The 17,750-nt window shown below is 38.1% G+C and overlaps 1 protein-coding gene across 4 annotated transcripts in view; it reads right to left on the bottom strand.

Moving 5' to 3' along the window:
- Nucleotides 1–3,258: 3,258 nt before the first annotated feature.
- Nucleotides 3,259–17,750, bottom strand: part of slc1a2b (solute carrier family 1 member 2b) — a 63,977-nt gene continuing 49,485 nt past the window's right edge. For 3 of the 4 annotated variants that reach the window (XM_057836399.1, XM_057836400.1, XM_057836398.1), the window contains exons 5-11: nucleotides 16,238–16,385; nucleotides 15,995–16,121; nucleotides 14,373–14,606; nucleotides 13,268–13,462; nucleotides 9,915–10,049; nucleotides 9,457–9,700; nucleotides 3,259–6,516 (exon numbers count right to left, since the gene is read on the bottom strand). In XM_057836399.1, the coding sequence (XP_057692382.1) occupies nucleotides 6,445–6,516; nucleotides 9,457–9,700; nucleotides 9,915–10,049; nucleotides 13,268–13,462; nucleotides 14,373–14,606; nucleotides 15,995–16,121; nucleotides 16,238–16,385 (1,155 nt within the window). In that variant the 3' untranslated portion in view covers nucleotides 3,259–6,444. The remainder of the gene's footprint in view (nucleotides 6,517–9,456; nucleotides 9,701–9,914; nucleotides 10,050–13,267; nucleotides 13,463–14,372; nucleotides 14,607–15,994; nucleotides 16,122–16,237; nucleotides 16,386–17,750) is intronic. The other variant, XM_057836401.1, reaches the window with a different exon arrangement.

The raw sequence follows: 17,750 nt of genomic DNA, 5'->3' as shown, positions 1-17,750 counted from the left end.
TGAACCAATTAGCTGCAAAGCTTCATTGCTTCAAGAAGATTAATTTGGCCATCACTGATCCCATGGGGGAGAGAGTCAACCTCTGCTGCCACCTGCTGTCAATACTGTTGTCGTCCGACATGCCTCCTAGTATGCATTACAGCGCTCCAGATATAAATGACAAATAAAAATTCATGTTCTGTGCTAATTATTTCTTTAGTTACTGGCTCAGTTGTTTCATTATTGCTAGCTATGGTATTTAGTATGACTTTATTTGACAGTGGTGCCGTAAGACTTTCAAAAGACCATCATAATTATGACACAACACTGCCATGAGCATTAATGAATGCTTATGACAGATGTTTTTGTGTCGTCCGGCAAATGATCTCACTTTTGAATTGATGTAAAAGATCTGAGCTGGACATAAATGGAGTTAGTGAAATAATTTGATGGATGACATTTAACAACATCTGTCATAAGCATTGATTTATGCCCATGATAGTGTCATATCATAATTATGACGGTCCTATGGCAGTGTTATGACGGCGCTTAACCCAAATAAATCAACAAATGAGCCACACTGGCCTATAACACACAGGATTCAGAATGAGGTAAAAAAGTAGGGTTTTACTGACCGACAATTATGGTATATTAGAGATGCACCAAAAATTCGGCACGAAAAACCTTCTGCAGAAAATCGCTAAAATTGCATTTTTGTTAAAAGACTGAAGGTTTGTAACCAAAAGTGTGAAGAACTGTGGTCCTCTTGTGATGACTTAATCAAAACACGGTGAGAAGCAACACTACAGGTTCACCATCAACATGTCCGCGGTGTGGAAGTATTTTTAGGTATTAAAGAAATATATAAATGATTCAATGAAGGAACATGAAATTAATTTGCTTCATCGCTGCTACACGCTCGATCTGAAGTTGCTTTCCATTGATTTCCCGTGTCACTTCGAGTACAGTGCATTTGAGCCCGTGCGTGAGTACTTTGGCATTTAATCAAGCAAACAGTATGCATCGTAGTGTGTATAGCCTCCAAGTGCTTGGATGACCTCCCTAAAACGCCTAGGCATACTTCTGATGAGATGGCAGATGTTTTCCTGAGGGATTACCACCCAGATCTGGACCAGCACATCACTGAGTTCCTGGACAGTCTGAGGACCAACCTGTCGTCCTGTAGGAGATTCCAGGAGACAGGTAAGTACTCCAGGAGAGCTGGACAGTGCCGTAGAAGATCCTTAAACCCTCAGCAGGATCGGTATCCACTCCTTTGTTCAAGGAAAAATAGGATGAACAGTGCCAGAGCCCTACAAAATGACCTCCAGCAGGCCACTGGTCTGAATGTTGCTGACCAAACAATCAGAAATGAGCTCCATGAGGATGGTCTGAGGGCCTGACATCCTGTAGAGAGCCCTGTGCTCACTGCCAATCACCGTAGAGCTTAAGAGGCATTTGTCATAGACCACTATAATTTGCAACTATGCTCTGTGCTCTTCACCGATGAAAGCAGGTTCAACCTGAGCACATGCGACAGACGTGAAAGGGTCCCGGAGATCCCATGGAGAACGTTATGCTGCCTGCAACATCATTCAGCATGACCGGTGTGGTGGTGGGTCATTGATGGTCAGGGGAGGGATATCCCTGGAAGGACACAACGACCTCTACAGGTTAGATGATGGCACCCTGACTGCTATTAGGTATCGGGATGAAATCCTTGGACTCATTGTCACAAGCTATGCTTGTGCAGTGGGACTTGTGTTCCTCCTGGTCCACGACAATGCCCAACTTCATGTGGCTGTAGTATGCAACAGTTCCTGAAGGAAGAAGGAATTGATCACATTGACTGGCCCCCATTTTCGCCTGACCTAAATCAAACAGAACACCTCTGGGACATTGTATTTAGGTCCATCTGGGAGAGCCAGGTTGCTCCTCAGACTGTCCAGGAGCTCAGTGATGCCCTAGTCCAGATCTGGGAGGAGATTCCCTAGGACACCCTCCGTCGTCTCATTAGCAGCATGCCCAGGCATTGTAGGGAGGTAATCCAGGCACTTGGAGGCCACACACACTACTGCGCCTCATTTTGACTTGTTTACATTAAAGTTGAATCAGCCTGTATTGTGTTTTTCCACTTTCATAAGTGGAGTATAACTCCAAATCCAGACCTCGATGGATTGATACATTTGATTTTCATTGATAATTTTGTGTGCGTTTGTTGTCAGCACATACTATGGAACGAACAAAGTATTTAATAAAAATATTTCATTCATTTATACTGCAATGTGTTAGGTTAGTGTTCCCTTTACTTTTTTGAGCAGTGCATATAGTGTTCACACTATACAAGTGCATGTTGAGTGTATTTGCTGCTGCATATTGTAGCTACTGGTCTGATGGTCCTGCATACACTCTAGTTGTGGCATAACGGCACTGTAGGGCCAGCCTGTTCTTTGAAAAAGAATTGAAGTCATCTTTTGGATTAAATGCAAAAAAACAAACAAATCTTCAACAAAATAAAAAAGGACATCCAATTGCCTTCATTTAACCTTTGTGGATTACCAAAACTTGGATGATTCACAATCTACAAAACTAAACCGCAAGGCAGTTGCTCTGCTGTAAAAGAAAGAGGAAGCCAGGTTTCCATGGCAGCGGGGAGTTGATGCAAGAGCCTGTTTGAGCAGGAAATCAAGAATGAAAGAAAGATAAATATTGTCACAGAAAGAGATAGAATCGTTCCATCTTGCAGGGCAGTTTATTGGCACCAAATGACATCCATCCATCCGTTTTAACAGCACTTGTCCTCATTAGGGCTACTGGTGAGCTGGAGCCCATCGCAGCTCGCTTTGTAGAAAAAGGAAGGGTAAATACCCTGCTGTCCTATAAGTGCACAGTCAGAAACTTGCTGTAGTTAATAAATTGAAATGGAATGTAATCCGCAATGCAAAGTCAACCAGAATCGCGTGAATTGACAGTGATTTTTATACTGGAATGATGGAGCAAATTCAGCAAAAGAAAAAGCACTCAATTTTAGTTATGAATCAACATTTATTAGTTATATTTGTATATGTACACCAAAGGTACAGCACATTTAGATATGTAGAAACAGATTTTCTTTTTATGTATACCATATGACAGAGGAAAGGATTCATTTGCTTTTTTTTTTTTCTCTTTTACTTTTTGTCAATATCGCCCCCTTTCTGCCTTTACATCAAAATAAAAGCAAAAGCTTTACAAAGGGAGGCCCTAGAAAAGTAATATTAGGAAGGCAACTTCTTGTCAGGGGTGTTTCTTTCACAAAACACATTTCAGTAGAAAATAGAGTGAAGGTGTACTTCAGGGCCCTTTGCGCCAATAGCGTTTCCTTTTTCAGCTCAACCAGTTCCAAGTGGGTTTTTGTGCATATTGTGCGTAGAAAGTGAAAAAAGGCAAGTGGGTAAAGGCAGGTTTACTATGGGATATGTTTGCGATGGTATGCCAGTCTCACTATAGGTTGTGGCACTTCAACAGAGAACCTGAAAGCAGTTTAGAGATCCATGATATGCTACTATCAGAGCATCAGGTTGAACATGATGCTTGTATAGTGTATGAGAACATGCCAGTCCTCGCCATTGAACAAACACAATGATTCACCTGAGGAACGTTGCTGAATTTTGTGAAGTGATAATTGGAAAATGTGATCATTGGTCATTTATTTATCATCTGCTTGGAGCCATTTGATTCTTCACGCTAACCTACGTACAGTCCCGTCACCTTTATTTTGCAACTTTTCTCGCCGTCTCCTCCAAATAAAGTCATGTTGGCCCCGTTTAACAAACAACTCCACCCCTCTCCCGCTTACTCTTTTTCCCACCCTCTTGTTTTTATCCTTCTCATGCACATGTTGCTTCAGGATATTCAGCATTTCCACGGACCAGAACATTTATATATCTATTTATGTACAATGAAAGTGAATGCACACTGCTTATATTGTCATGGAACAAACATTCAAAAGGCTTACATTAGATACAAAAAAGATATTTATACTGTATATTGTTGAGTGACAGATAAGTAAAGCACCTAGTTATTAGAGAATAAAAAAAAAAATGAACAAACAAGCAATTTAATCCACAATTTCCTGCCTATACATTTTCTCTAATCTAGTTCTACTCAGGATATAGATGATATATCTTCTAGAGGATTACATTTAGAATGTAACAGCAATAAACCTATGTTCCTACAAACCATTTCAATACTTCCCCAAAGGGAAAAAAGGATGAAAACAAAGATCAACAACAAAACACTGTCGACTACAATATATACACAAAGTGCAAGGAGGCACTTCAAATATCATGCTTTTAAGATAGTGGTGCAAAAAAAAAAAAATTTCATTTTATTCATGCTTCTAAAATACTTTGAACAAATAAGTGGTCCAAAGGTCATCACAATGGTGACCGTGGTCTCCTTAATGGAGACGCTTTGTTCCTGAAGGTAACAAGGCCATAATGGCCAAATTGGAAGGGGCTGTTAGGATGTCAATGATGTGCGCGTTACTATATTGTCACCTTGAAGTTTTGTTCATATGTGTACCCCAAATTGTGGGGTGTGGAAGCCGACTAAGATGCCTCGCGTGCATGTACTTCAGGAACTCGACTATACTAAGTGGTGCACAATATATTTTGTGCCTCCATTGTTATTCTGACATGCATTGTATGTCTTTTAGATCAGTGTGACGCAAACATTTTCAATTTGTAGTCAAGCACAAATGAAGAGAAACAAGACAGGAGAGAATGACGCAAGACTGAGAAAGAAATCTGAATTCTCACTCATACGGACACACAGTCGTCCATTTGTGTTGTTGCTTCGACGAGGGGAAGTATAAGTTTACATCACCTGATTCTGGTGAAAAATGGAAGGAGTATGTGTCCACTGTTGTGAGTATTGGCACACAGCTGCAGCATCAAGGGTTTGTAGAAACAGTCTTGGGCTCTGATGGCTAAAAATATGGAATTGTTTGCTGTGTTTGGCAAAACAAGAATCTTCAGCGGCTTCTCGAAGATAAGTATAAATATCTATGGTCTGTCTCTGTGCATGTCTTGAATCCTATCTGACACTGTACTTTCTCTTACATCTGTTAGTGTTTTCATCAAATCGATATTGGCCCACGTACACAAAAGTGTGACGTAAAGTGTCTTTTGAGGATACAGTAAACAATTGTGCAGGAAGTTTTTTTTAACTAAAAGCTTGCCATTGTCATAATCAAAATTTGGATCATGCTATTAAGCGGATATTTCTTGATGTGAAGAGCTCATGTGAGGGCGTAAACATGAGGATTGCTGCAAATGTGTCCTTGTACAGGAGTAAACATCAAGGCCTGAGAGTCTCCAATTATCTCTTGGAATCAAGGTGTTTGCATAATTTGAAATGCGCTACTTACCCCAAATCGGCTCATTATCTTTTTTGTGCCATGCATTTTGTGCTTTATATCATTTCTCATTTGTGCCATAATGGACTTTGACGAGTCAATTTTTCATTGGCGTTACAATCCAAATCTTATTTGAATGTCATTAGTGTCACTCAATCCTTTTGGGCAGTGATGTGCTCTGTTTTCATTGGAATTTCAGATTGTGTTTCTGTAAACAGACAAGTAAACTGGTCTTGATGTGACTGCGGCAGTTTGGGGACTTTTGCAGTGACCCCCCCCCCCCCCCACCACCACCTGTTTGACCCCAGTAACTGATTTAGTCATGCGCTATAACACTCCCAAATCCACACACATACGTAAACACACACACACACACACACACACACACACACACATACATATATCAAAGACAAAATATATATATATATATGTCCCTTTTTAGATTATATTGAATTTAAAAGGAAACATACGAGTTGTGCTTTATACTGTAGTGTATATTATGGTATATGGTTCAGCTTAACCTGCCACCAACCTTTTCATTAGTTCTGGAATTCTTGCAGATAATAGGTAATTGTAGACAAGTGCATTCTGAGACTAAGAATAAACATGATCTTAGCAGGTGTGCTTGTGATGGTAATAAAACGGAAGTAAAGCAGAGAAGTGGTCGCCATGCCGACTTACACTTTCATTACAATAACAATCGCCTCTGAGACGCTTCAAGTGGAATGTATTGCTAGCAATAGAGTGTAGTATTTCAGGTGTTTCTCTTCCTTCCCTCCTCCAACTTTGAAGCATATTGTGCAAGAGTCTGCTATTAAGGACATAATTGTGCTCTAACAGGAAGCGTGTGCTGCTGTTGCCTTTTCACAGTTAAGTGAATTAGTAGTATTTATCAGTCAGAGAGACGCAAAAAGAATCTTAAAGGGACTAATGATAATGAAAATTAGACTACATAATAAACATTAGTAGCTCTGTTCGTATGATTTTTTTCATTCACTCTTTTTTTCCATCACCAGAAAGGAAAGCTTGTGGAGCCCAGGAGCAGGGGATCTCTGCACTGCCCATTATTCAGGTTTCCATGGTTCCTCCTCAACAAGCGTGCACTCCGCAGCAGAACCGTTTGTGGCTGAGGTTACCTGCAAGCAGTTAGCACGGAGAGCTAAACAACACATCTGTGAAAAATACACAACAGTCTTACAGACACTCAGCAATTAGATATGTTAATCAAATGTCACAGATTAGCCAAGCTCTGAGGCAGTTAACATTAATTAAACTTTTGGAAATGTGCTATTTTGGAACATTCAAAGTTGAAATATCCAGAAATTGTCCAAACTGGGGTTCGGCTTGTTGTGATGTCAGAAAATTTTCAAAGGTTTGCTCATAGTTGACTTGAGTTGACTCGAGCAACACTACCACACTTGTGAGGATAAAGCTTTTTGTTTTGTTTATTTTGTTTTTTGAACACAGAAACAAAACAGATGTATATGGACTACAAATATACAGTGGTACCTCGACATACAATTCTTTCAAAATCTCACGTAAAACTCGTCATTTGTCTCGACATATGACGACATGCTGGAAATACTACGATTTATGACAGTGTCGCAATTTAATTGTTTTCCTGCAAGACGGAATCACGGTGGATTTTCTTGTGAGAGAAATCAACATGAGTCACAAAAACGTTAGCGCAGGTGGCGAAAAAGTAAAAAGGTGACTCCTAGCATTAAAATTATGATTAAAAATGACTAAAAAATGTGAGCGTGGTGTGCGTGTCAGCGAACTCGCTCGACAATATGGCTGGAACTCGTCTACGATCTCGACGGCCCTCCTCCGACCTCCTTTTGCCATCCTTCATAAGTTAACATGACAATTATTATTATCGTGACATCGGCAAGGAAGTCGGTACATTCGTCAGGTTTTAATCATTTATTTCAGAACTTGTGGAACACAACACGGCTACTGTCCGCCATAGCCAACGCCAACAACATGAAAAGAGAAAGTAAAAAAATCTTCCGCACCGCTCTCACTCTGTCGTCAGGCATACGCAGGAACAGCATGCAAAACACAACCGCCACATTAGAACCTGATTCGTTGCATAATAATAATAATTATTATTATTAATATTATGATAATATAATTTAATGTACCAGCAGTCGTTATTAAGAATTTAGCGTAGGATTTCAGGCTGTGGAATGAATTAATCGAATAATAATGTATTCTTATGGGAAAATCCCACTCGACATACGACCATTTTGACTTCCAAATACTGGAATGAATTAAATTTGTATGTCGAAGTACCACTGTACTTGGATTTTACCCATAATATGCTACAACCTATTTCACATCACTTGTTATTGATGAAGAAGGTTAAATTTTCTATTTTCTATTTTAGTTGTTTGGAATTTAATCTTAAAACACGAAAATGTATTACTAAATATTGTTTCATAGTTTAAAGTTTTAATATTATCAATGAGCTACTTATTTTTTTAAGAGATTGAAAGAATTATCTATTGTGCGGTTTCATATTCAAACAAATCAGGTATAAAACAACATCCCAGGGAGGATTATGTTCAAACTTTAGATGTTCCAATTTACATGTTAATATTAGAAAAACATAAGCAACTAATATTCATGTAAGTCCATTCATTTCATGGAGAATTCATATTCTGTTGAAGGCAGAATGGTCTAGAAACAAACTTTTTCAGTTTGGTTTTCATGGTGTACTGCACATTGGAATACTTAGACAACATAGCAGCAAAATCAAATACAAATTCTACAATTGGAAGTGAAACTCCAAAAGGAATGCTGATCAAAATGCTTATGGTGGTCTTATGAGTGGAGTGACCTGGGGACAGACCAAACATTTTTGGTGAACCAAAACTGAAAAGTACATTAAAAACATGCTTGAATGCAAAACAGTAGTACAAAAGTAACACAAACACTACAGAACGAATGCATTAGGACATTTTGCAGACCAGCTATAACATATTCACATTTGAAAAGTGAGCCATGCTATTAGCAGACTACAAAATGACCAAACGAGACCAAAGAAACTGGAAACAGCAGGCCTCTGGTTTGTTTGGAACAAGATGTAAATGATCACTCTGAGCAGATTTCTAGTGCCAGTGTTACCAGGCAACACCTTCCATCCTTTAATAAATGGATACGGCATATGCATGTTGGTGTACATAAAGTACATGTAATACATGATCCTGTACTATTGTGAAACCCTAAACATTCAAGTAAAGGGTTGAATGTACACTGGTTTTACATTACACAATCCTCACAATGGGCCAAAATAGCTTTTTGTTTAAAAGTACCAATCCCTGTGTGGTAGGTGTACCTCGGGAACACATTGCTCCTAATTATCTGCAGCATTTTCCATCTTTGATTTTCAAAAGCCTGGAAAAGGTGAACCATTATAAACTGTAAATAATTAAAATAATCTAAAATTAGATGAATGGAGGGGTCCATGTGGGATATTGTGCTAAGAAAAAAAAGTCAACAGAAACTAAGAAAAATCTGGGAAACACTAACATTTCAAGCTGGAAATGATATTATATGCTGTTTTGGTATATGTTAGGTTTGCTAAATAATTAGCCTACATTGTTTAGCCAAAGCTTTTTGGCCACAAAGGATAATAGGTGTAAAAAAATCTCAGGAAACAATCACAAATGGAACACGATTTTTGTTGTTTTAGATCTGACAGCTGTTATTCACTATATTTTGGGAGCAAAATCCAAAATTGATTAAAGTTTTTCTCTATTATGTCAAGTTTTGACCTATAGGATGTATATATTTTTTATTGTTGCCCAGGGTAATTAGATATGCAAAATGTGCTGAGATAGTGAAATCATATTTCTATACATTCACAACACAAAAGCTGCTGTTCCAGAATGACTACTGAAAAGCATGCATTGTCCTGATGCATCATTTCTATTATGGAGTTAGTGAGTTACAAAGTACTATACAAAAGTGCAGTGAATTGAAAAGGAGGCAAGCAACAAGATATGCTGAGCATGCAACAAGAAAGATGGTTATATACAAGTCTCTAGATCAGTAAGCATTAATTGTACCTTGCACTCATCTACTACGACAGAATTGTTAGCATTTGAGGTAGGCGTTAAGACGCACTGGTTGGAATTGTTTTCATGGTGGTTCTTCATGTCGTCATAATACGACTGGGTCTTTGTCATTTCGATGTCGTCTGATTTAGCCATGTGCGCATCCAGCTCTTCAAGCTCTGCCTTGGACATGTGGTACACGATGCCTGCACCGTAGGAGTCCCCAACCACATTCACAGAGGTCCTGAACCGATCACTGCGAAGAAAATTTCCATAAAAAAAGTTACTGGATAACTGGAAGCCTGGAAGAATTTTATTTTGCTGATTTTTTAAGTGCTTGACTGCAACCCAATGGGTTGCCCACTTTTTAATTCTCAAAAGCCCATGTGGGTTGGTCAGCTTCATGGACACCAAGTAAAGTAAATAAACTTCAAACTTCTAGTTAACTAATAATGCAAAAGTAAACTCACAGAAGCCAGTCAACAGCAACAAGCAGACTGATGTCCTGGGTTGGCAGCCCCACTGCAGTCAGGATCAAGAGCATGGTCACTAGTCCAGCACTGGGAATACTGGCGGCCCCCACACTGGCCAGAGTGGCTGTGAGACTGGATGATGACGCGGTAAAAGAACAAATAAAGACAACCACTTGATCGACTATCATTCCAGCAAAAGTGTAAGAGAAAATGACTGCCCCTGAAAAATCTTTCCAGCCATGATTCACACAGGCTCTGAATGGTGCTAGTCTTTGTACGAATAGCAGTGATGAAATACGCCACAGTGGGTGCTTCATGTGAAGAACTTCACGTATGAAAGATGAGAGGTTTCACTTATAAGCTGGTCAAGTGGTGTGATAATGAATTCTCAAGATGAAGGTCAACCATCCTTCACTACTGACCCAATGCCAATTACGGTATATGGGAACGTGAGAAACCTGCAGTTTTTGCCTTTATATGCTTTTTTCTATTCAATATTTTTTGTTTCTCTCCAATTGATAGTTAGGAACTCCTTTTTTGTCTAAATATTAAACAACTTTTGGCCATCATTAGTACCTATCTGCTTTTTCCACCTCTCGTGAATCAGCTCCTTTACTTCCCTTGATGTACAATTGCAAGAAACTACTGCTGGCTAAGAATCTGACTGTCAATTTATCCCAAGGGTAGCATGCAGGGGTGAAAGTGGGCCGGGACAGTCTTTAACGCAGTTCAGGTAAAAGATTCGGGGCTGGAACAGGGCAGAACGGTGCTTTGAACTATAAAATGTAACGGCAACTGTCAAAACCCTATGTTTAAAAAAACTGCACTGAGCTCTCCCGAGCTGCAGCTGTTATCTGAGTCTGACGAGTCGCGCCGATGTGCACATGCGCGCAGCAAACCAACCAGGACTTAGTTGTCCGTTCAGTTGGCTGACATACTGACATGTGATAAGCATAGATAGTTAGCTCTGATTGGTTCAAATGTGTTCTGGAAAGGCAAAAATTAGAAAAAATAGAATAAGCTTGTTGAATCAATGCAAAAAAAGGGCAATACAAGAGAAAATTGGTCAGATCTTTAAAGGAAAGAAAAAAGAAAGAGTATAAGAGGCTTATTAATTTTATTCTATTTGCTCTGATGGGGAGGCTCAGAACATCTTCCATGTCGATTTGCACTTTGGACTTATTTTAGTCCATTTATGTTAGGCTTCTTATTTACTTCCTTATAATTTAAAAAAAGTCAATGTTTGCGTGATCTTCAAAATGTATTGTCACAATCGGCTGCATGTCAATATTCTCATTTCAGAGTGTGGGTGGTGTTCCCTGGACGCAGGTGCATTCAATGGGCATCAGCTGTGCAATCAAAGCAAGGGAGCCGAGATATTAACTCGCTGATCGCCATTTTATACTTGTGCTTTCGAGGCTTCCCTCGATTTGCTATATTGTTCGTCAGCTGTTTTTTGTTTTGTAATTCCTCTACATTGTGCAGGTATTGAATGTGTTTATTTTGTCATCTCATTGGCTCTCTGCCCAACCCTTAGTGTAATGTTATTTGATCCCCGTCGACATATTGTCATGGACCTATTTAGTTATTCCTCCTTTTGTTTGTATTAATAAACCCATATACGCATCCCTTCAATTGTTGTCTGCTATTGGGTCCAATCTTGTATTCCGCATTCGCAGACCATAACATACTGTATTGGCCCGAATATAAGACTGCGTTTTTTTTTTGCATTGAAATAAGACTGAAAAAGTGGGGGTCATCTTATATTCGCGGTCTAGACATCATACCCATTTACGACGCCATATGGCGCCAGATATCATTGCAGCGATGGTCTGTCATGACAGATGTCAGCTACTCTCAAGTTTAAACAGTTTGCATTATTTTATTGCAATGTTTTTGCTTATTCAGATTTGTTTCAAGACTACAGTTACAGTCAGACTTCACTTTGATGGTGAATGCAGTTATTGCAATTTTGTTGTTTTATCACAATAGATTGGTTCATTTACATTTCAAAAACTAGAAGCCATCCATTTACAAATGTGACTGCACTTTAGTTTACATATTTAAATGTTCAGATATTAAGATTTGAATGAGGCAAAATAACATGCTTTTTCTCTCAAATATATTGTTATAATCATTTGTTTCAGATGTACTGTCATTATTTTCTGTATAAAAGTTAATTTGGGGTTCAAAAAGTCTTTTTTCAAACTTTCAAACTTGAAAAAGAGGGGGTCATCTTATAATCAGGGCCGTCATATATTTGGGCCAATACGGTAAATTCCTTTTCACTGCATAATGTATGTCATTTGTAATTATTTTTGTTAATGTATGTTATGTATCTTATTGTAGTAATAATAATAATAATAATAATGAATGTTATGTATCTCTAATATTTAAAAAAAATAAGTAGTTGTCTTGTTGTTTGTAATGTTTCCATTATCTTTCATTTTGATGTACGAGTATATCCTATGTTCTTAAATAGTTAAAGTTGAGGATTTGCATTTAGATGTGAGGAAATGATGAAAAATAAAAATTAGGAATTAGAGGTTGGGGATGCTGGTGTTTTTGTTAACTGTTATTTGGCAAATCATTGACAAATCCAAATTTGGATAAAAATCTATTTCTCTTGTATGCCTTGTGACAGTTTTTGTAATGTAGCAGCTTAATGCATGTCTAAAACAATTTTTTTGTGTATATGTGTTATAACTATGCCAAAATCATTTTTGTCTGCATTTCAGTGGTTTTAGGAGATTTGACATAAAATAACTAAAAATTAAAAATTCTGGCTGCATGTCGACCTTCACGTCAGGGAGTTCCAGCAAGAATTTCTACCCACTTTCAGCCCTGGCAACATGCTGTGTACTATCTTCTATTACTGTTTGATTCATTAATGTGTCTTGTTCTTTATCTTGTCTACTTGCTCGTGGTGTGTTTTGCCAATCAGCCTCCCATCTACGTTTCGTGCTCACCAAGTGTATCTCGTCTCTTTACCTCATGTCTGTGGAATTAAGATCCCTGCTCCAGTCCAGTGCTTCTGACGTATTGTCGATGTCTCGTGTGTTCCTATGCTCCAGTCATACCTGGTTTTGTTCATTACTACTTTATTCTTAGGTGAACCTTGTTATTTTTGTAGCAGGAGAATGGAGAATGACCCACACTTTCTAATGTAAAAATGTACGTGTAACATAGAATTGCCGAGTCTGGTTTAAGGATTCGGTATGAAATAAAATATGATGTATTTTGTTACAGTAAGCATAATAATAATAATTGTGATTATTTATTGTCTTTAAAAAAAATATATTATTGTTATTGTATGTATTTTTTCCATATCACTATGTGTGGTTTCTGACCTCACAGTTACGATCTGACCAGGGTCCAAGTGAACACCGTTCATCTGTGCAATAAAGATCGCAGCTACAGCCTCATACAGAGCAGTTCCATCCATGTTGATGGTGGCACCAACTGGGAGCACGAAACGAGTAACTCTTTTGTCAATTCCCAAGTTCTCCTCCAGGCAGCGGAAAGTAACTGGCAGAGTGCCGGCACTAGGATTAAGAAAAGGAATACACTCTAGGTTAATAGTCAACATTTTAAAACTCATATAAATATCCAGACACCAGTGGTTTTAACTAGGGATGTCCCGATCGCATGTTTTCGCACCCGAGTCTGAGTCAGTTTTGAGAATCTGCTGGTACCGGAAAAACCGTTTTTGTTGTTGTTTTTATTTGAACAAAAGTTCCAAAAATGTTACACTTCTGGACTTTTTACAATACTTCCTCACCCGCTTTTTCTAGGGGTGGTGCGGAATGCATAACGTATATATATTTGTATCTTTTGGCAATGCACTTGTATTTCTGGATTATTTTGTTACATTTTAGCCGTTATAAAGTACTTTCTTAAAGTACCATACTTGTAATTACTCTCCATAACATTCAGATAATTCATATGAGTGAGTCCAATCAAATTCGCTCACGCTACCGAGAACAGCCTCGAGACAAAGAAATTGACTAAATGATGATTAACACATTTGTGCCCTTGATCGTAGAGCTACAGAGCCTTCACTCACCAGATCAAAGTTACAAACCTGCCAATCATCGTTATTTTTAAGCAGCAGGAGGAAGAGTGAGAGGCTGCACGAACACAAAGCAGAAAATCATAAATATACTTTATATATTATTAATTAAAAACCAGGTTTTCACATGATTCCGATCCTCTAAAAAATGGTGCGATCGGCCTGATTTCCGATCACATGATCGGATCAGGACATCCCTGGTCTTAACCCTCCTTGGGGTCACTCTGACCCCATTCAATGTTTAACATTCAAAAGATCATGAACTTCAATAAATAAACAAAGTAAGCCACATTTATTTTACATTTACAAACAAATATATAATACCCCAAGGGTCAAAATGTGTCATAAATTTTTGAGGAGAAGGAAAAAGGTTGAATACTGACCTTGATGCAGTGCCCAGGGCAGTGATCCATGCCTGGAAGATGCCCAAGAAGAATTTAAAGGGGTTTTTCCTGACGATTACAAAATAAATACTAGGCAGGAAGATTGCTCCATGAATGATGAGGCCAACAATGACAGTGACCATATACATTCCCAACTGCCTACCAACCACCTCCAAATCTTTGATGGAGATGATCTTACCACAGATTAGGCAGGCAATACCAAAGGGGGAATACCTGGTAAAGATAGACAAGGCTTAGAGACATATACTGTCTATAAATGTAAATACAGTGGTACTTCAAGATACGAAAATTAAATTCGTTCTAGAGTGGCTTTCGAATCATCATGTTTTCATAAAATGAATCGTGTTATATTTATGTAAATCACCTAATTTGTTCCAAGCTCTTAGAACACCACATTAAATTTGCTATGATGCCCTCTGATTGCCTGTGATTATTTGTAATGTTTTGTCACCCCCTAGAGGCGCTCAAGTGTAAGTAGTTTTTTAGGCTCATTCTACAGATGTTATCACATTGCTACTCCAGCTTATAGCAAGCACGGGATACTAAAAGACCAGCTAACTTCACCAGCCATTGTTTGCTAGTATTTCATCTCCACGTTTGTTCCTTGATAAAGCATTGCTTGTAAGTTATATTCCTTTGTACATGAGCATTGTGTAACACATTGTGGTGTTATATTTCATATTTACATTTATAGTCAAATATAGTTGTGGTGTTAGGAATTAGAAGTCCATTACCCAGCCTGTAATAGGGGCCTACGGGACGTTATATACAAGGAGGTGTACTCTATATTGCGTGACTGGTAGAGTGAAAACTTTGTCATCTTATCAGAATGATAAGATAGACAACACAGTAGCTACTATACATTACTGTATTGCTGCCAGCGGGAATTATCTATTTCAGTATATATCATCTTTCGCATGATGAATAGTGTAGAAGCCTAAATAACGATTGGTTAATTATGCATGTTAGTTGGGAATAATTTATTTTGGTTCTATAACACAGGCTTACTATTTGTTTATTTGGTTTCGTGGGATGGGCTGGTGACGTCATGTCGTACGATATAAATGCGAAGCGAGAGCTGTTTGGGCGAGTCATTTGGCGTGAAAGCAGGAAGGAGGAAGTATAAGAGCCCAAACAGTTTTTTGACCATCCTCTCTACCTCTTTCTCTATTTCTTTATATTTGTGAATTTACCTTTCAACTGGATTAATTTTCGTTTATTCAGACTCTCATTTGCTGTTTTGTTTGCTGTGGATTACTTTTGTTGAATTAAAGAACGAACGCATAACGAGCGGCGTGGGAGTTTTTCTTTGCCACTGTCCAGCAAGCTAGTGAGGAAGACAGAGGGGGATAGCGTCGGGCTGAGGGCCTTTTGCGTTGTGAAACCATCAAATAGTTTTTCGTAACACATAGCGAAAAAATCTTTCAAAACCTTTCATAAAATGAATATTTCGTATACTGAAGCTTTCTTGTCTCGAGTTACCATTGTACAATCTAGACTAAATGTTTATCTATAAGACACCAAAAATGTATTTCTCACTGTCATAGTAGAAAATGAGCAAATAATATACATTAAGTTAATAGTAATATTTCAATACTAACCACATGATCATGATAACAAGTTTCATCACAATCTCATTGAGAATGTTGAAAAATTCAATCATCAGTCTGGCCCTCTCACCCATCTTGCCCATGCAGATGCCAAATGCAATGAAGAAACCAATCAGACCTGTGAAGGAGGTTTGCAAAACAGTTAGACTTTGACAATGAAAGTGGACAAGAGGGAATTGATTTTAGGGGGAAAAAATGTGTTTTTACTGTTAGACATAGTAACTTAATACAGACCCAGGACATTCATTCCACTCTTGAACTGCAGGGACTTTTTAGTGACAAACTGAGGCTCCTTGGTAATATTCGCCAATAGGCCCTCCATAGTGGTGGCATTGACATCCTCTTCGATAACCACTTCGACCTTCTTAGTCACTGTCTGGATCTGAAGTAGAATTTGAACATTCATTGATAATATGGATAAGTGAAACACTATAAATAGGAACATAAAGGATATATACTGTATATATGGCGGAAAACACAGACAAGGTTGAAAAAGCAGTTTCTGCCCTTGCACCCCTCTAAAATAATCTGCTGTATTTTAAGCCAAAAAAAATGTTGTGTTTGATAGAACAATATGTCTACATGCTGCAATAGCATATTCATGACGCATTAACTCCCCAAACTATTTCTAATTTGTCCGTTTTATCCTGGAAACCCCCGTTAACAGACGTCGCGCAACCGCTTTTGTTTCAACCTAGCCATAAAAAGAAGGTAAGTAATCGTATTTATTATCCGAAATGTCTGTCATTTTTAGATTAGAATCATTAATTGATGTCTAATATTTAGTTTTTTTAAAAAAAAAGACTTTAAAAAATGATTCATTCGCATATTTTAAACTTTGAAACAAATTACGTCACAATGAAAAAATTAGCGTCTGTAAAAAAAAGTCACGGATTTCTACCTCATAACCATCATTTAATTGTATTTTTTTTTGTTACATTCGCTTTTTCCCCAATATTTTAGATGATAAATAATCGATCCAAACAAAGAAAAATTGAAAAATAAACGTTTAAAAGGGTAAATATATGAAAATGAACGTCTCGAACACTCCGCCACTCCTCTGTGGTCATTCACAGCTGTGTCTTGACACTCGGTGATACATGCTACATGGAGTTTTTGGATCAAAAAGAGGTAAGTACACGATAATATACCGTTAAAATCATGGGGTCTTTAATTCTGCTCTCGCGTGCTCTCAGTTAGGGTTTTGCTGTTTAAAAATATATGTATTTTTAAAAATGCCCTCCTGTTGAAAATTTTTATTCGCCCGGAAAATGGAGATTTTAAGCTTTCCAATGATGTATCACATGTGCATATCGGACAATTTTGAAATTTGGCCAAATTGGTTGTCTCAGAGCGGAACTCCAAGTCACCTGAATGTTTTGCGCCATATGTATTCTCACACTCTCATTTTCTCTCATCAGTGCCGACTTTGCACAAAACAGGATGTTTTTTTTTTCATTACAAAATGTCTTTCATGATATATACACACTTTTGCTTAAATTTCAGTCACCTGATAATAGCTAATTCTCTCAGTGTTTGAGTTCCTGTTCCTGTAAGAACCCAGGCCAGATGTGCAGTACTGTCCGCATTACTAACATGCATTGTCTTTCTTAATGACCTAGGTAATCTCCCTGACGAATAGCGGCAGAGCAAACATGTGTCAAGGACCAAAAAAAGCAAAAACCCAAAAATTTAGTTTCTAAGTATTGCTCTTTAAAATGTCGGCATTCTATAACCTAAGTAACAG

The sequence above is a fragment of the Corythoichthys intestinalis genome, chromosome 5 (assembly GCF_030265065.1).
Source record: "Corythoichthys intestinalis isolate RoL2023-P3 chromosome 5, ASM3026506v1, whole genome shotgun sequence".
Classification (NCBI taxonomy): Eukaryota; Metazoa; Chordata; class Actinopteri; order Syngnathiformes; family Syngnathidae; genus Corythoichthys; species Corythoichthys intestinalis.
This window is presented reverse-complemented; position numbering and strand designations above follow the sequence as displayed.